The sequence below is a fragment of the Squalius cephalus genome (assembly GCF_949319135.1).
Source record: "Squalius cephalus genome assembly, chromosome: 25".
NCBI lineage: Eukaryota > Metazoa > Chordata > Actinopteri > Cypriniformes > Leuciscidae > Squalius > Squalius cephalus.
The window spans coordinates 31,064,083-31,086,252 of NC_137146.1; the positions used below are offsets into that span (position 1 = coordinate 31,064,083).

General features: G+C 43.4%; 1 protein-coding gene across 1 annotated transcript in view; it reads left to right on the forward strand.

The window, feature by feature from the left end:
• Positions 1 to 21,382, forward strand: part of LOC307153687 (cadherin-7) — a 106,604-nt gene extending 85,222 nt beyond the window's left edge. Inside the window, exons 9-11 of the mRNA XM_079863305.1 lie at positions 13,020 to 13,137; positions 14,606 to 14,857; positions 20,825 to 21,382. Coding sequence (XP_079719431.1) covers positions 13,020 to 13,137; positions 14,606 to 14,857; positions 20,825 to 21,333 — 879 coding nt within the window. The 3' untranslated portion in view covers positions 21,334 to 21,382. The remainder of the gene's footprint in view (positions 1 to 13,019; positions 13,138 to 14,605; positions 14,858 to 20,824) is intronic.
• The last annotated feature ends 788 nt before the right edge of the window (positions 21,383 to 22,170 follow it).

Here is a 22,170-nt window from a genome sequence, read left to right on the forward strand (position 1 = left end):
TTATTATTTTAGGGGCCGCTTACACAACACTGTTTTCAACAGAAAACAGAAAACTTTTAGGGCCTTATTTTAACGATCTGAAACGCAAGTATCAAGCGCGAAACGCAAGTAACTGTGTGGGCGGGTCTTGGGCGCTGTTGCTGTTACACCGGCGGGATAAATGACTCTTGTGCCGACGCAAATCTAAAATGTGTTGGTCTGAAGTCGCTTCATTATTCATAGGTGTGGTTTGGGCGTAACGTGAAATAAACCAGTCAGAGCATCATCTCACATTCCCTTTAAGAGCAGGCGCGCTTGTTCCATGGCGGATTGCTATTATAACGGCGGATTTGCCAGGAGCGGTTCACAGCCGAGGAGACCGACGTTCTCGCCAGGGCCGTAAAACACACAGAAGTGACATTGGGGATGGAGAAACACACCCAAATTAACTTCGGCTAAACAGGCGTATGATAATTTGGGTAAATGTGTAAGCTAGATTTATGCTTTTATAATAAACTATCTATCTATCTATCTATCTATCTATCTATCTATCTATCGTAATAATGTATGATTTGCAAAAATGAAAACTGCTGCGTCTGTGTAGATGAGAGAATCAAAGTGTATGTGCGTTGTGCACACGCTACATTGATTATGGCCAAGCATGCGCCCTTAAAATAGCATATGAATAACATCCGCAACGCGCCACTGACTTTAAACTAGATTTTTTCGGTTAGTGGCGCAACTGTTTTCTAAACCTGCAAAATAGCACCAGGGAACGTTTGCGCTGGAACACGCCTCCTTTTTGCACTGAACCGCTCCCGGGAGCACAAGTGTATTTCTTAGTTAACCGGCGTGCGTCTGTGGAGGGAAAAGTCCGCTGTGTGCGCGGGTGCAAAATAGGAATGATACATGCGTCGCTGTACAAAGTCAATTGCGCTGGGTGCAAGATAGGGCCCATAATGTGTTCGGGCTGTTCATTTACATGACAACGGCGTTTTGGTGATCTGAAATCACAATAGACGTGACGGACTATAATGCGTTAAGAGCTCGCTCAAGCACTGCGGAGCTAAACCATTTAGTGCTTTGTAAGTAATCAGCAATATTTTAAAATGTATATAATGTTTCTGTCACGGGTGGTTGCAAGAAGGCAGATGAAGATTACAGTTCCAACACAAAGTTTTAATGATAATAGGCAAAGCAACATACACCATAAACGTAAACATAAACTAAAAGTCCATGAACTGAGCTAAACTGAACATAAATGTGACAGTTTAATAGGGAGCCAGTGCAGTGTTGACAGAACCGGGCTAATATGGTCATACTTCCTGGTTCTGGTAAGAACTCGAGCTGCTGCGTTTTGGACCAGCTGTAGTTTGTTTATTAAGCGTGCAGGGCAACCACCCAGTAGAGCATTACAATAATCTAGCCTTGAGCTCATGAACGCATGAACTAATTGTTCCGCATTTGTCAATGAGAGCATATGACGTAATTTAGATATATTTTTAAGATGGAAGAATGCGGTTTTACAGATACTAGACACGTGACTTTCAAATGAAAGATTGGTATCAAAGAGCACACCCACACACACACACTCACACACACACACACACACACACACACAGGTTCCTAACCGACGACGAAGACTCAACAGAGCAGCCATCAAGTGTTAGACAGTATTCTAGATTATTATGTGAGGAAGGTTTTTGTCCAATAATCAGAATCTCTGTTTTTTCAGAATTAAGTAGTAGGAAATTACTAGTCATCCATTTTTTTTATATCAGTTATGCATTCCGTTAATTTTGTGAATTGGTAAGTTTCATCAGGGCGTGAAGAAATATAGAGCTGAGTATCGTAAGCATAACAGTGAAAACTAATGCCATGCTTCCTAATGATATCTCCCAAGGGTAGCATGTACAGTGTGTGTGTGTGTGTGTGTGTGTGTGTGTGTGTGTGTGTGTGTGTGAGAGAGAGAGAGGGTAGCATGTTCAGAGTGAAAAGCAACGGTCCTAGAACTGAGCTTTGTGGTACACCATACTGAACTTGTGATCGATGAGACATCTCTATTCAAAAGAATGTTGTGGTCAATAGTATCAAATGCAGCACTAAGATCGAGTAACACTAATAGAAAGACGATCGGATGATAAGAGCAAATAATTTGCTAATCAAGATTAATGATTAATTATAGATACATTCTCTATCATTTAACAGATTAATAACTCTCTCAGACACACACACATATTGATTTTGTCCTAATGAGCACCACCTTTTCCTCGTCCACTCTCAGGCTGTCATGTCAGGGAAGTGCTCTCTGTTTCTCTCTGCTAAGTGTGATAAAAATTGATGGAAATGAAGGTTTTGCTTGCTGGAAGAGAGCTTCATGCATTTTGCATTAATGAGTCTAATGGTCTCTGTCAGTTCAGGAGAATTTAATTTCTGTCAGAACTCTGCATTTGACAGATATGTGCTCCGCTGACACACTCACAAGAAGAAAACGTCAACTGTTCAGAGCATATTAAGGCCCAATTATACAAAGGTTGTACTTCTGTTTTTTTGGTGTGTGTGTGTGTGTGTGTATGTGTGAGAGTGTGAGTGTGTGTGAATTAGCACTGTGGTGCTTGGCGCCCTTTACCATTTGCATCTTTGTAATCTGACATCAAATCACTGTTAATGGAAAAAAGGATCTTTGTCTTTCACCGTGTCTGTTTAATGTGACACTTCTTCCTGCACAAATTCTAACTATTTTTAATTTGCTAATTGAACTGAAGCTGCTGACAAACTTGCACTTTAAGCTTGTAGTTAAACTATCTCTGTTGTCACTGAACATCTCAGCATATACCAGGCTGTTTACTGAATGACACTCATCTGAAAACATTTATTCTGTGACCAGTCTCTTCTTTACATCACATGTAGAGAACTGAATTACTATTCAAGCTGTTAAAAAAAGTCTTTGTTGACTGTCCACAGTTTAGTTATTTTGCTTTTGTTTGGTTTGTCTTTCTTTTCATCAAACATTGTGCATCATGCCACTATGAACAGAAACAAAAGTGGAGCTTTTTGATAGAACTGTGAATTCTGCTCCGTATAAGATAATTATTATGAACAATGTAACACCGTCTGTCCATTATCTGAAGCACAGTTGGTACGTTCTATTTAAAATCATTATCTTGCTGTAATTCTACCTCAGAATGGTTGAAAAACAAGAAAGGTTTTGAAATGGCACAGTCAAAGTCCAGACTTAAACTCCATTCACTGAAGCACAACTAAACACTGATCAGACAGGGCAAACACTTGATTTCTTACAGAATGATGTGGTGATTAATTTATTTACCTCTCCATTTTCTTTCTATTTGACAGTTATTTTAAAGATGTTTAGAAAGCTAACATTTAACAATTTATTGTGTAATGCTGTCCAGTTACTCAAACTGTACAAAGAATACAGAATTAGGGATCCACCGAAATTTAGTGCACCAAAAATATTCTGCCAAAAATGCAATTAAACATTATTTACAGTTTTCAGACGAAAGAGTTAAAAAAAAGTCAGTTGAAAATACAAATAAAAAATAAAACTTCATTATATTAAATAATAGAATGCTGATGGTTATATGTAGCCGGAAAAAATGTTTACAGTCTATTAAACGTGATGACAAGGAAATTCAACAACATTCCGACAACAAGTGTGATGTAACAAAAATCTCATTCTAGAATATTGCAGTCAAATTTCAGATGCGATTGTGAAATTACGTGGTCATGTATTCTGCCTATTATGTATCTGTATGAAACACATTGTTTCAGCAGAAAACCAAATATAAAACATCTTGGATGCATCCACGATCTAAACACTGGCATATGATTGACTATGTCGTAGCAAGACGTGCTGACATTAGTGATGTTCTGTTGACCCGGGCCATGAGAGGTGCAGAGTGCTGGACGGATCACCGCTTGATTATTACCAAGCTCCATTTCAAAGTGCGCCCCCCAGAGCATCTCAGGAAATCCACCAGAAAGCAACTGAATTGTGCTATGCTAAAGTCGGCTTCACCAAGGGATATGTTCCGCCATTCAATAGGTATGAGGTCATCAGAGTGCGAGTCCATTCTGTGTTCTGATTACACCATAGATCAAAAATGGGCATCCATTGCCTCAATGTTACATGAAACTGCAGTTGATTCTATAGGCTATAAAACCAGAAAACATCAGGACTGGTTTGATGAGAACTCTGATGCCATCATGTCCATGCTGGAAACTAAGTGCAGAGCATACAGGGCTATCATCAGCTGCCCTGCATCCACCATCCTTCGGCAGCAATGACAAACAGCACGCAAGGAGGTACAGACAACTTTACGTACTCTACAGAATTCATGGTGGTTGAACAAGGCTCAAGAAATTCAATCATATGCTGATAGAAACGATATGTAAAACTTCTACAACTCCTTAAAAATCATATATGGACCTAGGAATTGTTCTATTACACCTTTAAAAGCAGCAGATGGACTAATAATTTTAAAAGACAGGAAACAGATCTTGGCAAGGTGGGCTGAATATTTTTAAGTCCTCCTTAACCGTCAGTCGCCAATGATCATTCCATCTTGGAGGAGCTACCAAATCGACCACCTATCCAAGCCCTTGATCATCTTCCAACATTTCTAGAGGTGCTAGCAGTGATCAACTCCCTCAAAAATAATAAGTCCCCTGGCAATGACGGCATCCCACCGGAGCTCCTTAAACAGGGTGGCAACCTGTGTACCAGGATGATTCATCAATACATAATGCAGGTCTGGGAACAGGAGTGTGTCCCTCAACAATGGAGAGATGCAAACATTGTCACTTTATATAAAAACAAGGGTGAAAAATCTATTTGTAGCAACAGTCGAGGTATATCGCTGCTAGCGGTCGCAGGTAAGGTCCTGGCAAAAATCATGCTACATATGCTGGTGGAAAACCTAACCGAACATTTGTTGCCAGAGTCACAGTGTGGCTTCAGAAAGAATCTGAGTACTTTGGACATGATTTTCACAGTGAGATAGCTCCAAGAAAAATGCCGTGAACAACATCAGGACCTCTTCATGGCATTTGTCGATCTCTCCAAAGCTTTCAACACTGTGAATCGAGAGCTGCTCTGGGACATCTTAACAAAATTTGGTTGTCCAAAAAAGTTTTTAACATCCTGTCACAGTTCCATGAAGGGATGGTAGCTCGTGTGACCACAGGTGGTCAGGAGTCAGAGCCTTTTGGAGTACTCACTGGGGTAAGACAAGGATGTGTGCTGGCACCGGTACTTTTTAATATCTACTTCCTCTGTGTCACAAAGCTTCTGTGTGATAAGCTTGAAAGCAGTATTGGGATCACTGTTGACTTCAGGTTGGATGGAAATCTCTTTAATATTCGAAGGTTCCAGGTCGCCACTAAGATCTCAGTAATGCGGGTCCTTGAGTTGCAGTATGCTGACAACTGCGTGTTCATGGCACATACCCCAGAAGACCTGCAAATTATCCTTGCTGCTGCTGTGAAGACCTATAGCAGATTGGGCTTGTCAGTTAATACCACCAAAACTGAAGTGATATGCCAATGGAGGCTCAGCCCTCCACCTACCAAGCCTGTTTTTACCATAGAACAACAATCACTTACAATAGTGCCATCCTTTAAGTATCTAGGCAGCATTGTATCAGAGGACTGCAATCTCGAAAAAATCGGATAAGGCAAGCTTCTGCAGCCTTTGGCAACCTTCGACGCAAGGTCTTTCAAAATAAGCACCTTAAATTGAGCACTAAAGTACCATCTATAAAGCTGTGTGCATCACCACTCTTCTTTACAGCTGTGAAGCCGGGGTCATATACAGCCATCACCTAAGGTTGCTGGAGCGTTTCCATATAAGGTGCTTGCAGCGAATCTTGGGGATCACATGCTATGACCATGTACCACATTCTGACGTGCTTGCTAGAACAAACTGCAAGAGTATGGAGGCAACACTCACTGAACATCAACTATGCTGGCTTGGGCATGTTATTAAGATGCCTCAAGATCGTCTTCCACGACAAATCCTTTATGGTCAGCGGCATCAGGGCCGCCGTTCTGCAGGGGGTCAGAAAAAGCGGTACAAAGACCAACTAAAAACATCACTAGGAAAGTGTCAAATTAATCCATCATGCCTTGAAGAATTCACAGCAAACCGAAGCACCTGGAAGCAGCTCTGCCACACAGGAATAGTGCAGCTGGAATCTGAGAGAAATATAAGGAAACAACAAAAAAGACTATGGAGACATGCAACCATGTCTGCCTCTACAAACTCAGACTTTACATGCCCAATATGTAATAAAATGTGTGGATCAAGGATTGGACTCTACAGTCATGAAAGAGTACTCTGCAAATGAAGTGGAACGCCATCATCGGATACGATGGACTACCAAGAGAGAGATCTGTATGAAAATTCATAATGGGTCATTTTTGCCCAGATTTTGTCCCTGATTTACAGTCTGGGCAAGTCAACACTAGTTGCCTAAAGTCAGAGGCAGTCTGCAGGTTTAGAGCAGTCAGAGTTGATTGATTTCACAGAAAAGTGTGTAGGGAATGATGGACATATTAGACACTGATTTATTTTCACATGTTTCTGCCTGAGTTTGTTTGGATCAACTTAAAAATCTGGTAGTGTTGTTTATTGTGTGAAGCCCAGTTTTTCTCAGTTTTGCCCCCAAGTGTATGATGCCTAGGCCCGGTTTCACAGACAGGGTTTAGATTAAACCAGGATTAGGCATTAGTTTAATTAGGACATTTAAGTAACTTTTATAAACATGCCTTAGAAAATCTTAAGACAAAACAATGGCACTGACATATTTTGATATGTCAGTGTATGCTCTTTTATTTTAGTGAACATTTTATTGCCCATGATATGAAGCCCTTTAAAGACATTACTTCAGAATACTGCAGCATCAAGCATGTAAAGTCTAAAAACTGTGAATGCATTGATCTGCAGTGATAATGGTCTGTCTCAGGCAAGTTCTCTTATGCTAAGTGTTCTCAGCTCCATTCACAGGGTAGAAGAGAGACAAGCCATCAACACTGATGTGCAGATTCTCCAAATGCCTTTTCTCTCAGTAAATAATAACCATTTTTAGCAAGGAATAGAGGATTTGTATATGTTTGATATTTTGTTTAATTACTAGTTTATGTGAAATTAGAATTGTACTAAATGAGAAATTTCAGCCTAAATTGGATATATCTCTGTACAAAATTGCATATCATGTAATGGGTAAGGAAATGTTATCATTGAGAGACATACAGACCAGTATTATTATTGTTGTTGTTCTTTGTAATGCTTTTTATTGGGTGCTTTTAATGCCATAAATAAAGGAAGTGTACCTTATATGTGGGCCTTAGGCTCTATATACAATTAATAAACCACAATACATAATTGTTTGTAGATACATGTTCTACCTCTTTTTTTCTTTTCCTTTTCTTTTGTTGGCGATTGAGTCTTTCCTGCCATCCAAATCCCCAGTCCTGCAATGACTCGTGTGCTATAATTTGTTCAGCATTATCTCAATCAGTGCCAAGTTGGCTGAATCATGCATCCTCTTTGTGAAAGGACAATGTCCTCATAAGTTAATTACAGTATTGATTCTTGTCTTAGACATAAAGATTTAGATCTTCTTAAAAAGATTCTCCTTCTGAGCTCAGCCTCAAACTTCCTGCCAAATAACCACTTTGAGTTTGAACGATTAATGATGTCACAAAACCTAAATACCTGAAACTGTCCAGCCTCAACAAGCAACATGGGTCATAACATATATTAAATAGCACATTCCACAAAAATTAGACATTCAGCTCTTAAAACTTCAACTTTTTTTTGGTTAAATGGTTAGTGAAAACAGATGCAGACATCTTGGATTCCAGGTCAGAATTGGTTGAGTCCAAGAATCGATTCAAAGACAAGCTGTTTTAAAAACTGGACACATGGTTAATTTTCATGAAGGCATATTTCACACAAAATTTAGAACAAAAAGCTGAAGAAAATTTTAATTGATAGTGTCAGATATAATATTAACATCAGTCAGATAAAGAATATAATTTTTAAACTTTGCAAAGCTATTCAATTAAGTCTAGTTACTACATTTGACACCATACAGTGTGTGTGTATCAAGCAGACAGGCAGACAGAAGATGAATATAATTTCAACACAAAGTTAAATAAATCCAAAGAGGCAAGATAGTTCAATTAGTGCAGAGAAACACACCTAACGTGAACGTGACTGAATAGAGAATGAATGTGTGGGTTCAACTTATATAGCATTCCTCTCAAATAACATATATAGCAATGGGGATAGGCGAACGGCGACGAGATCCCAGTGGCAAAGTCCGCTGACGCAGACGCTGACCCAGAACCAAACCGTGCTGACATCTGGGGGAGGACCAAGAGAGCCGGAGCAGGAGAACCTGCAGGCGCAGACGGAGGGGTGGTGGAGCTGGAGCAGGCGCAGACCGAATGTTGGTGGAGCTGGAGCAGGAGAACCCGCAGGCACAGACCGAGGGTTGATGGAGCTGGAGCAGGAGAACCCGCAGGCGCAGACCGAGGGTTGATGGAGCTGGTGCAGGAGAACCTGGAGGTGCAGACCAAGGGTTGATGGAGCCGGTGCAGGAGAACCCGCAGGCACAGACTGAGGGTTGGTGGAGCTGGAGCAGGAGAACCCACAGGCGCAGACCGAGGGATGATGGAGCTGGTGAAGGAGAACCCGCAGACACAGACCGAGGGTTGATGGAGCTGGAGCAGGAGAACCCGCAGGCACAGACTGAGGGTTGGTGGAGCTGGAGCAGGAGAACCCACAGGCACAGACCGAGGGTTGATGGAGCTGGTGAAGGAGAACCCGCAGACACAGACCGAGGGTTGATGGAGCTGGAGCAGGAGAACCCGCAGACACAGACCGAGGGTTGGTGGAGCTGGAGCAGGAGAACCCGCAGGCGCAGACCGAGGGTTGGTGGAGCTGGAGCAGGAGAACCCGCAGGCGCAAACCGAGGGTTGATGGAGCTGGTGAAGGAGAACCCGCAGGCACAGACCGAGGGTTGATGGAGCCGGTGCAGGAGAACCTGCAGGCGCAGACCGAGGGTTGATGGAGCTGGAGCAGGAGAACCCGCAGACACAGACCGAGGGTTGGTGGAGCTGGAGCAGGAGAACCCGCAGGCGCAGACCGAGGGTTGGTGGAGCTGGAGCAGGAGAACCCGCAGGCGCAGACCGAGGGTTGATGGAGCTGGTGAAGGAGAACCCGCAGGCACAGACCGAGGGTTGATGGAGCCGGTGCAGGAGAACCTGCAGGCGCAGACCGAGGGTTGGTGGAGCTGATGCAGGAGAACCTGCGGGCGCAGACCGAGGGTTGGTGGAGCTGGAGCAGGAGAACCCGCAGGCACAGACCGAGGGTTGGTGGAGCTGGAGCAGGAGAACCCGCAGGCGCAGACTGAGGGTTGATGGAGTTGGTGCAGGAGAACCTGCAGGCGCAGACCGAGGGTTAATGGAGCTGGTGCAGGAGAACCTGCGGGCGCAGACCGAGGGTTAATGGAGCTGGTGCAGGAGAACCTGCGGGCGCAGACCGAGGGTTGATGGAGCTGATGCAGGAGAACCTGCGGGCGCAGACCGAGGGTTGATGGAGCTGGTGAAGGAGAACCCACAGGCACAGACCGAGGGTTGGTGGAGCTGGAGCAGGAGAACCCGCAGACACAGACCGAGGGTTGGTGGAGCTGGAGCAGGAGAACCCGCAGGCGCAGACCGAGGGTTGATGGAGTTGGTGCAGGAGAACCTGCAGGCGCAGACCGAGGGTTAATGGAGCTGGTGCAGGAGAACCTGCAGGCGCAGACCGAGGGTTGGTGGAGCCAGTGCAGGAGAACCTGCGGGCGCAGACCGAGGGTTGGTGGAGCTGATGCAGGAGAACCTGCGGGCGCAGAACGAGGGTTGGTGGAGCTGATGCAGGAGAACCTGCGGGCGCAGACCGAGGGTTGATGGAGCTGGTGAAGAAGAACCCGCAGGCACAGACCGAGGGTTGGTGGAGCTGGAGCAGGAGAACCCGCAGGCACAGACCGAGGGTTGGTGGAGCTGGAGCAGGAGAACCCGCAGGCGCAGACCGAGGGTTGATGGAGTTGGTGCAGGAGAACCTGCAGGCGCAGACCGAGGGTTAATGGAGCTGGTGCAGGAGAACCTGCGGGCGCAGACCGAGGGTTAATGGAGCTGGTGCAGGAGAACCTGCGGGCGCAGACCGAGGGTTGATGGAGCTGGTGAAGGAGAACCCGCAGGCACAGACCGAGGGTTGGTGGAGCTGGAGCAGGAGAACCCGCAGGCACAGACCGAGGGTTGGTGGAGCTGGAGCAGGAGAACCCGCAGGCGCAGACCGAGGGTTGATGGAGTTGGTGCAGGAGAACCTGCAGGCGCAGACCGAGGGTTAATGGAGCTGGTGCAGGAGAACCTGCGGGCGCAGACCGAGGGTTGGTGGAGCCGGTGCAGGAGAACCTGCGGGCGCAGACCGAGGGTTGGTGGAGCTGATGCAGGAGAACCTGCGGGCGTAGACCGAGGGTTGGTGGAGCTGATGCAGGAGAACCTGCGGGCGCAGACCGAGGGTTGATGGAGCTGGTGAAGGAGAACCCGCAGGCACAGACCGAGGGTTGGTGGAGCTGGAGCAGGAGAACCCGCAGGCACAGACCGAGGGTTGGTGTAGCTGGAGCAGGAGAACCCGCAGGCGCAGACCAAGGGTTGATGGAGTTGGTGCAGGAAAACCTGCGGGCGCAGACCGAGGGTTAATGGAGCTGGTGCAGGAGAACCTGCGGGCGCAGACCGAGGGTTAATGGAGCTGGTGCAGGAGAACCTGCAGGCGCAGACCGAGGGTTGATGGAGCTGATGCAGGAGAACCTGCGGGCGCAGACCGAGGGTTGATGGAGCTGGTGAAGGAGAACCCGCAGGCACAGACCGAGGGTTGATGGAGTTGGTGCAGGAGAACCTGCGGGCGCAGACCGAGGATTAATGGAGCTGGTGCAGGAGAACCTGCGGGCGCAGACCGAGGGTTGGTGGAGCTGATGCAGGAGAACCTGCAGGCGCAGACCGAGGGTTGATGGAGCTCGTGAAGGAGAACCCGCAGGCACAGACCGAGGGTTGGTGGAGCTGGAGCAGGAGAACCCGCAGGCACAGACCGAAGGTTGGTGGAGCTGGAGCAGGAGAACCTGCAGGCGCAGACTGAGGGTTAATGGAGCTGGTGCAGGAGAACCTGGAGGTGCAGACCGAGGGTTGATGGAGCCGGTGCAGGAGAACCTGCAGGCGCAGACCGAGGGTGGTGGAGCTGATGCAGGAGAACCTGCAGGCGCAGACCGAGGGTTGATGGAGTCGGTGCAGGAGAACCTGCAGGCACAGACGGAGGGTTGGTGGAGCTGATGCAGGAGAACCTGCAGGCGCAGACCGAGGGTTGGTGGAGCTGGAGCAGGAGAACATGAAGGTGCAGACCGAGAGTTGGTGGAGCTGGAGCAGGAGAACCTGCAGGCGCAGACCGAGGGTTGATGGAGTCGGTGCAGGAGAACCTGCAGGTGCAGACCGAGGGTTGATGGAGCCGGTGCAGGAGAACCTGCAGGCACAGACCGAGGGTTGGTGGAGTTGGAGCAGGAGAACCTGCAGGCGCAGACGGAGGGTTGATGGAGTTGGTGCAGGAGAACCTGCAGGCGCAGACCGAGGGTTGGTGGAGCTGGAGCAGGAGAACATGAAGGTGCAGACCGAGAGTTGGTGGAGCTGATGCTGGAGAACCTGCAGGCACAGACTGAAGGTTGGTGGAGCCGGTGCAGGAGAACCTGCAAGTGCAGACCGAGGGTTGGTGGAGCTGGAGCAGGAGAACATGAAGGTGCAGACCGAGAGTTGGTGGAGCTGATGCTGGAGAACCTGCAGGCACAGACTGAAGGTTGGTGGAGCCGGTGCAGGAGAACCTGCAAGTGCAGACCGAGGGTTGGTGGAGCCAGTGCTGGAGAACCTGCAGGCGCAGACGGAGGGTTGGTGGAGCTGGAGCAGGAGAACCCACAGATAATCCCTGAGGCGGTCTCCTGCACATGGCCACGGGTTTAGCTCTCCGCGCTACCAGGCGGCTCGTTCCCTTGGACGATCTATGGCTGCTCTGGTGACAGTGGAGAGGCTTAATTTGTGGGGCATCAAGAAGTATGACAAAGCGATCCTCCTAGATTCTGTCTCGCCCGCTGGACTGTTCAGCGCTGCTGTTGAGATGATAGTGAACAGAATTAGGGAGGTGCATTCGGCTTCATTCCAAGTTCATTTCTCGCCGAGTGCAGGCTCCTCCTAGACACAGCCTCTGAGAGTCGACTTTGAGCGCCGTTAATTCACAGTATATTTCTGTAGGCTATTTTCTCAAAAACTACAAATATTATTACCCAGAATGGATTGTTTTATATGATATATTACAGTTTTAATGTAAAATTGTATGTTACTGTCAGAATTTGGGTATTTTTTTTACAGCAAGATTTTATAGTGTACATTATTGCAGTGAGTAGTCATCAAACGCTAAATATGCTAATAATAATGGCTACATAGAGTATTGTGATTAAATTGATGTACATGAAGATTGCATTATAATTAGATTTTCAGAAGCCTGAAAACAACATGAAATTTCTTAGTTGTTTCTTTAACATTAATAATACATTATGAAGTTTTATGTAACAAAGTTCGGGAGGAGCATGTTCAGGTAATCATCCAATCAGCACAAGAAGAAGCCAGTATAAATAAAGCCTTCCCTTACCTCCTGTCTCATGACAATTTTCTCAGCATCCCGCCACCACCCCATCACCTCACATTCAGATGGGTCGGCTCATAGATACCCATGATCTATACATTCATAGGGGGGAGTACTCTGGGGTCGGGCCGAATTCCGAGCTCGGAGCCCTCCCCCCGGACAGCAAGCCAAATATGCATTATAATATTATATCAGATTTCATTAACATGTGAACTCGTGAATTGTCATTTAAACTCTTAACCTTGCTGTAGATTTTAACTAACTCTTTTTGTCTTCTTGTGGCTGATGATAGGTTATTCAGACGATCAGTGCTGTGGATAAAGACGAGCCTCCCAGTGGCCATCGTTTCTATTTCTCTTTCGCTTTCTCTGCCATCAATAATAACAACTTTACCCTCAGAGATAATAAAGGTAAACTCTGCAAACCATGAGAGAGAATTACAGGTACTGTTTGTATGATGCAGCACTGTAGCATTTATGACCATAAAATGAGATATTTCAAATTGACATGTTCATGACTGCTACAGGTGAATTGTGTAATTCCTGTGACACCAAACAGAATTGCAGGGTGTTATTCTTTTTTTTTCTCTTCTTTTTTTGAGAGGGCAGGCTGTTTGTTTGACAAAAGGGAACTATTTGCAATTCTGTTTGCTGGCAAAGAAAATAAACAATTAATCTTTAATACAGTTTTATATGAACTGTATTTAAGTTCATACCTTAAATATGAACACAATTTGAATCCATTCTCGATTTTATAGTTCAGATTTCTTTCTTGAATATATGCAGAACATTGTCCTGGAATCTTCAGTCAAATAAATGTATGTGATTTTAGGATATGGATTAATTGAAGAACCGAGGTCAATTTTCATGTTAAGCCGAATCTCTAATTGCAGCCCTGCAAACACAAACCTGCTAATAAAGATTTGCAATGTATTTAACCACTCTTTTCTGTGTAATTACAATCACTTCCATATAATAGTAAATGAAAGCTTTAAAGCTTGCAAAGAACTATAAATGTATTCTAAAAGGATCATAAAAGTAATCCAAACAACTTGTGTGTTTATTTCACGTCTTCTGCAGCTAAATAATAGCTTTGTGTCACAAACAGACAAAAGTTGTTATTCAGTTATAATCAGTGAGCTGTTAAACACTGTCATCGTTCAAGGTAATGATGAACAGATGAAGGGATCCACTGCAATCTTTTAATCCAAATAAACGAAACAATCCAGGAAGCACACGAGTAACAAAGGATAGTGTAACAGCTCATTCTTAAACAAGACAAGACAATACCGGACAAAGAACAGAACCAAACTCATGACTTAAATACACAGGGGATAATGAGGAGTGCAGTAGAACATAGTCTCTGACTATAGGAACAAATGAGGAACTAATCATAAAGCATGGAAAAACAGATCAGGGAAACAGGAACCAAAGGAAACTGAACAGAATATCAAAGTCCACAAAGCTGAACATAACCGTGACATTAATCTCTCAGATAATACTGCAGATAATAGTTCAACAGCCGCAGATAATACTTCAACAGAGACGCAGATAATACTTCAACAGAGACGGGAGAGGGTTGTAGTTGAGGACGGAAGCAGGTGGAGTGGAGTCTTATGTTTGCTCATATTTTCTATATACATATTTTCCTCTCTTTTTCATGATGCAAAAACAGTTTTCATGAAGTGATCGTGTTTTCCCATCTTCCAACTCTTCATCCATCCATCCCTTCATTCAGAGATTCATTCATCTTTCAATCCTCGGTTTGGTGTCAGGTGACCGGTCTTGATCCAGTCTAACACGTCTGACATGTTAATGAGTCTAACAATTAATTTCACATTCTTACCCTTGACCCTTGACCTTTGCCCGTTCCTCTCAGATAACACCGCATCAGTGCTGACCAAGCGAGCTGGTTTCCGGAGGCGAGAGCAGTCTCTGTACTGGTTACCAGTGCTGATCGTGGACAGTGGCAGCCCGGCCTTGAGCAGCACCAACACTCTCTCGGTCCGCGTGTGTCAGTGTGATGCGGACGGGGTTCCTGAGGCGTGTGGATCCGTGGCCTTCTCTCTCCCAGCGGGTCTGAGCACTGGAGCTCTGCTCGCTGTACTGGCCTGCATCATCACACTGCTGGGTAAGACTGCCAGAGCACAACAGTGTACAAGCTGATCTCCAAAAATATTATACATCTATTTAAAAACGATTGCTCACACTTCATCTAGTGACGTGTGTATGCTGTTACTCTCAGCTCTGTTGTCTTCTCCTGTACTGTAGATTTGCTTTCCATCTGTATACACAAACGTTTTCAAACACGTGTGTCATAGACCTAGGATGGAAGGAAAACAGAAAACAATTTTTTTTTTATTTTAGAAGACTTAAAGGACACTACCAGTCAAAAGTTTCCAAAGTCCTACTTCTACAGTAGAGTTCCGTGCTAAGCACTTGTTGGCTGCAGTTCCTTTTTCATTTACTAAATAAATAAATAAAAGTTCAGTTTTGTAAAGAAACCCATACTTAAAAACATACTTAAAAAGCCTATAGATCATCTATCTATCACCTATAGATTTTTTAATGTCTGCAGTCTTCCCTCAGTAACTGCCCATTGCTTAGAGAATTTGTAAAAGTAACATTTTGTTTGAATACTGTACTCAATACTGTGAGTCTGCATGACTAACCCAACTAACCAAACACTGTAAGCGCTGTGAGGTTGAGTTGTGAAGTACTCATGTCTTTTGGCAAGTGTAGGGAGATTGGGTAATGCCCTGTGGCATCAGACTCATCTTTGAAAATGAAATCCATCCTCTGTTGCAGAGCTTCAGGTCATGGATGAGTTCGTGTACCAGCCTCATTATAAGTGCTGACTCTTTCATTGCCTCTCTACCAAACAATTATTTCCAGCACTTATTTTCCTAATGTAAATCTTTTGCTGCTTCTTTATTTACTACATTGAATGAATTCTTGTTACTGTGCCATCTTCTCTATTTACACAATATGGTAGAATCTCCAATAACAAGGGCACTTTCGACAGGATTCTCTGTTGGTGTGTCAAGTCAGGAGAACCTCTTCTAATCTGCCACTGTTATCGTATTTTCAACCATTTTAGTTCTTACGTGTCACCAATTTGTACCATCTGTTCTATCCACATACACATTCCTTCTGTTTACTTTTCTTTCTCATTTACCCTCAACTAGCATCAGGATCCCAGCAAACACAGAACGTTGGCATAATGTACCCAACCTTCTAACATCGATTTAACTACATGGCCAAAAGGTTGCTATAACTACGTTGTGTGGTGAAGGTTGTTACAGCGTTGGCACAATGTTGACATTGAACCACCGTTCAGGGCCATTGCTTAAGGTTGTGCCGAGGGTGTCTGGACAACCCCTGGACTACACATGTACTCGTCACTGCCCTGTAGCGCGAAAATCATCCTTTTAAATGTCAACCACCCGTTGGGCTCATTGTGTGTTGTCTCATTCTTCATCGAGCAAGGAGTATTGTGTATTGTGTTCAATTTACCTCAGCTAAATAAGATACGTAATTATTCAAACACAGCCAACTTCATTTTCTAATATGACTAATGTAGCCTCGCTCGCACTGTTTAGTTTTTCATTTGATTTGTCTGCTATTTAGTCTCATTCGTTTCTTTGCTCCTCTGGATTTGTGGATGTTTCCTGGACTGATTCCCATTACCAACAGGCTTTTTTTGACTACGCTCCCCTGTCTGCCATGTACATAACCCAGTTTTGTTCATTAAATGTTCTGATTTTTGCTTTTTATGTTTTATTTATTATACTTAAAAGAAATTTGTATATTCGTTTATTTCTTTTTTTTTTCTTTTTTTCACAAATGTATGACTTTGGAAGTGCAATTTGATTACCATATGCAGTTTTGATAAAGTTGAAATAACGTAACCTTCTGTCATTTTTACTCTTCAAAGTGTACACCGTAGTGTTGATTATAATTAGGCTAATTTACTGATAGCCCCATTAAATAATAATAAGGATAAACAACATTTAAAAAGTATATAATTATCTAACATCTGACTAATTAAAACTTAACCTCAAAACGTAAAATGCTAAATGGGGGATATCTTTATGTCTATCTAGCATAAAAAATAAAATAAAAATAGTCAGAACGTCATCTCTCAGTTGCTGAATGTCGCGCAACAACGTTGCTACAGCCCTATCGCGTCTTAAAATTCTACGTTGTTACAATGTTGCGAGCACGTAGACAGCGACGTTCCCATAGCAGAAATGCAACGTGCCACAGACGTTGCCACAATGTAAATGTGTTTGCTGGGATGTATGTTATGATTGGAAATTGGGCCAAGAGTCACACAGGATTATTTTATAAAACATCTTCATCCTTTTACAGCTTATAGAAGGTCACCATTCACTGCCATAGAACCGTGAGCAGGTCATTAAAAAATAATAATAATAATAATTGTGTTCCAAAAAAGAAAGGTAATATGAATTTAGAGAAACACAAGGATGAGTAAATAAATATTCTGGAGGGTGGAGGGTTAGGAACATTAGCAACAGCTAATTAATGAAAGGGTTATAGTTCCACAATAAACTGATTTTAGTTTCAGAACTAGTTCACTAATATGTGGGAAAAAAAGGTCCTGAGCCTCAGTACATTTTAATCATATACACTCGAGGTAGAGAGACGTGAGGCCTGAAAATTCACCCATTTCTTATTGATTGCATGTGATGGATCGTTTGCACAATTTAATTACATAAATTCCTCAGTAAAAATGGATGCAAATGAAGGCGACAGGGAAAGATTCTTCAAGTTCAATGGAGAGTTTTTACACAATTTTAACTTTAATGATCAAGGTAATAAATAACGACTGTACAAAGAGAACTGATGCATACAGTTAAAGTTAGACCATAGTTATCTCCATAGTCTCCATATTCATCTCATATGTGACATTCTGAATCTCAAATCCTCTATCTGCTCGAGTCTGTATGAATTCATCACTTTCCTTATTATCTAGAAGCTTCACTAAAGGATCCACTAAAAATCACAGTCAAATATTGCTTTCACTAAACAATATTTCACTCTCCCTGCTGGTTGACATTTTGTTGTAGATTATTTTAGTTTTGTAATCAATGAGAGGGGATGTGGCAAAATAAGTGAGATGGCAATGGCGCCTGAGGAGGAATGTTTCTATAAAAAATTCCACAAGTATTTGTTAGCACTGTTTGAATTTCCTTTACATGTCAATCAGACAGTCTCTTCCTGTCTACATGGGTGGTTCTTGATCAGAATAAGCTGTGGAACACACTTAAAATCACACAATCAAATCTCTGCACTTGTTCCTGATGCTGGGGTCCTTCTGAAGTCTGTACAGAGACACAAATTAACTTTTTAAATGGAATTCATTAAAGTGAACATTCTTCCATTTGTCCTGTTGTCAGAAGACTCAAATAAGTAGAGTACATCAGAAACTGAATGGACAGCCATATACTGTATCCAGTGTAGACAGCGTCATTGATTATAATGGCTTTTATTTGCTTTTGAAGATCATGTCTGGTGTTGACAGGTATCAGCCGTTATACAACTGATCGCCAATGGGTGATTATATATTTTTAGATAAAGGTACACTGCTTTGTAACGTTTGCCAGTTGAACTGAAAATGCAAACAGAGTTGAGCATTTTTCAGAGAAACCTAAAAAAAATGGTTCAAACAAAAGCAGGTTTGTGAACATCTCAAAATCTTGTTCTTTTTGCAAATTTGCCATTAATCTAAGTTGTAAAAATATACAATCTACTCCACTTTCTTTCAACACTGCAAACCTGCAGGTTTAAAGTTTGCGCTCTATTAATTCAGCTAAGAAATCGTCACTTTAAATGTCAATTGACAATTTTTGATTATTTTAATGTAATTTTGCATAGATCACTTAATTTTTCACTGTAACTAAGGAATAAATAATAAATTAATAAGTTGTTACTGCAACATTTTACATTATTTTACCATTAAAATGACATTGTAAAACATGCTAAAGTTTTAGTTAAAGTTAATTTTATGTTGCTTATACATTCTATCTGATTTATAACTCTTTCCACACCAGCGTTTTTGAAAAAAAAAAAAATTGCCTCATCGATACGACAGCCATCGGCACTGATCCTCAACAAACCTGTCTCCATACCGGCGTGATGACTCCGATCTTAAACCAGATGGAACTGGATAATATTCTGATTGTTCCAATCCAATCTGACTTCTGACCTGTAATGCTGCCTGAATCATAATCACACACAGTTCGTTCGTTGGCTAGAGGAGAACTGAGCGACTGAGCCTGGTTTCTCCCAAGGTTTTTTCTCCATTCTGTCACTGGTGGAGTTTTGGTTCCTTGCCACTGTCACCTTTGTTGCCTTTTTTCACCTTTGTTGCCATTGGCTTTTGGCTTGCTTAGTTGGGGACATTAAATTTAACATTTAATTTAATATTCAACAATAATATTGATCTGCCTGCATTGACACCATTATATGAGAAATGAAAGCTTTAGCATAAGTTCTGCCGGGAAGACTCAATTGTTACGTCACTTATTACCTTCTTATCTATCAAATCGTGCTTAATACTTGTAGTATAAAATATCGGTACTTACACATGTCTGAGTTCACAGATGCTGATGCGTACATTCCCCTCCATCCTCCCCACCACAACCAGGATGGTCCCTTCTCATACCTCCCCGGGGGTCGGCTGCACCCCTGCCTCCGACTTCAGGCAGGAAATGCAGATTCCGTACCCTCAGATTGTGAGCTACGGACGGGGCCTACGCCAAAGAACTTTATATCATAATGCTTGCTGGGCTGTTAATAAATGCAGACTTGTTACATTATTTTGCCTCCCGAGTCTTTCTGGTAGAACTGAACTGAGCTGGATGACATCACAGTTTTCTCCAGAGCGGCTATATACACTCACCTAAAGGATTATTAGGAACACCATACTAATACTGTGTTTGATCCCCTTTCGCCTTCAGAACTGCCTTAATTCTACGTGGCATTGATTCAACAAGGTGCTGAAAGCATTCTTTAGAAATGTTGGCCCATATTGATAGGATAGCATCTTGCAGTTGATGGAGATTTGTGGGATGCACATCCAGGGCACGAAGCTCCCGTTCCACCACATCCCAAAGATGCTCTATTGTTGAGATCTGGTGACTGTGGGGGCCATTTTAGTACAGTGAACTCATTGTCATGTTCAAGAAACCAGATTGAAATGATTCGAGCTTTGTGACATGGTGCATTATCCTGCTGGAAGTAGCCATCAGAGGATGGGTACATGGTGGTCATAAAGGGATGGACATGGTCAGAAACAATGCTCAGGTATGCCGTGGCATTTAAACGATGCCCAACTGGCACTAAGGGTCCTAAAGTGTGCCAAGAAAACATCCCAGTAACTGTGCGGATTGTGAAATACTCAGACCGGCCCGTCTGGCACCAACAACCATGCCATGCTCAAAATTGCTTAAATCACCTTTCTTTCCCATTCTGACATTCAGTTTGGAGATCAGGAGATTGTCTTGACCAGGACCACACCCCTAAATGCATTGAAGCAACTGCCATGTGATTGGTTGATTAGATAATTGCATTAATGAGAAATTGAACAGGTGTTCCTAATAATCCTTTAGGTGAGTGTATATAAATGAACTAACTTAATAACTTTTTCACAACAAAATGAAACATCACTGAACTTACTTTAGGTGGACTGTGACGCTATTTTCTTCTGGAAACAAACTTTGTTGCATTTTCCTGTTATCTCTGTAAAGCTGCTTTGAAACAATCTGTATTGTAAAAAGTGCTACAAATAAATAAATGTGACTTGACTGGACTTGACTAAGTTTCTTAACAAAAGCAACATTTTGAGCACATTTTTGTCAAAGACTACATTCAGATTGGATTCAGAACGATGATAAAAACACAGATGGAGTAGATCAAGTCCATCAACACCCCCAAAGCTTCACAGTCCTATAGCTCATCCTAGGTCGACATTTCATTCAGTAAAAACAAATCCAGTAAAGATGAGTGTATCAGAGTTTTGTTCCATTGTATTCGTGCAACCACTGAACCTTCATTGCTGTCTCTCCTCTAGTTCTGATGCTGCTGATCGTGGCGATGCAACGCAGACGAAAAGTGCCTCTTTTCCTGGAGGATGAGCGTGATGTGCGGGAGAACATTGTTCAGTATGATGATGAAGGAGGAGGTGAAGAAGATACAGAAGCTTTCGATATGGCTGCTCTACGTAATCTCAATGTCATACGTGATTCAAAGGTCCAAAATGTAACTCCAGTTAACTCTGTTAACCCATACTCAGCTCCAGCTAGGACATCTTACAAATCACTTCCTGACAACACTGTCTTTCAAGAGTTTATCTGGGACAGACTGAGAGTGACTGATGTCGATCCGTCAGCTCCACCGTATGATTCTCTTCAGACCTATGCGTTTGAGGGAAACGGCTCGGTGGCGGGATCTCTGAGCTCCCTGGATTCTCCCAGTTCAGATTCAGAACAGAGTTACGATTACCTCAGCAACTGTGGACCACGCTTCAAGAAGCTGGCAGACCTGTACGGCAATCTTGACGGAAGCAGGGTTTTCTCCTAGCCTTAATAATGGCCTACAAACATTCGACAACACAACAATTGTTATTGTTCTGCAGGTGTAAAGACAATGTGTAAGGTCTAAATTTCTTTAGTTGGCTTTAATAGGTTTGTCGACTCAATCAAATGAAACAAAAGTGTGGTGCCAGGGTTTGATTGGGTAGGTGTACTGTAGTGTCCCTCCAATCTGACCACTGCCCTGCATAGTTTAGTTTCAACCCTAATCAAAGAAACCTGAGCAAGCTAATCAAGAGTGCGTTCTACTCAATGCAATTCTGCTCAAAACGATCGCTGTCTGGATTGAAGCAGTGCAATCTTTGTCTGATTTAAACACTGTGCAAGTATCACTATGGGAAAGTCTCAGACTTCACGGGACTGTAGTCTACAAGACGATAAATGCTATGAAAGTGCTCATAAATTGCTGTTGAAATGGTATTCTCAATTGAAACAGAGTGGAGGCTTGGACCAGTAATCTGTATTCGATATGTAACGACTTAAGCTGGTTTCTGGAAAACGTCTAGGTTATGAATGTAACCTCTCTTCCCTGAGAACAGGGAACAAGACACTGCGTCGATGATGCTTTGGGGAACGCCTCAGGCGTGACAGGTGTCTGAAATCACTGTCAAATCACGGCAATCATATTGACCGGCGACAGCCACTGACTTCATTAACGTGTAACACGGAAGTATACAAGGGCGCCTTGCAAACATGACAATCACCTTTCGTCTGAAGGGGCTGTTTGGCAGGCAGGCCCCGAGGCATGGAGAAAAGATGCAATGTCTCATTCCCTGTTCTCAGGGAACAGAGGTTACTGTTGTAACCTAGACTGTTGTACTGTTGT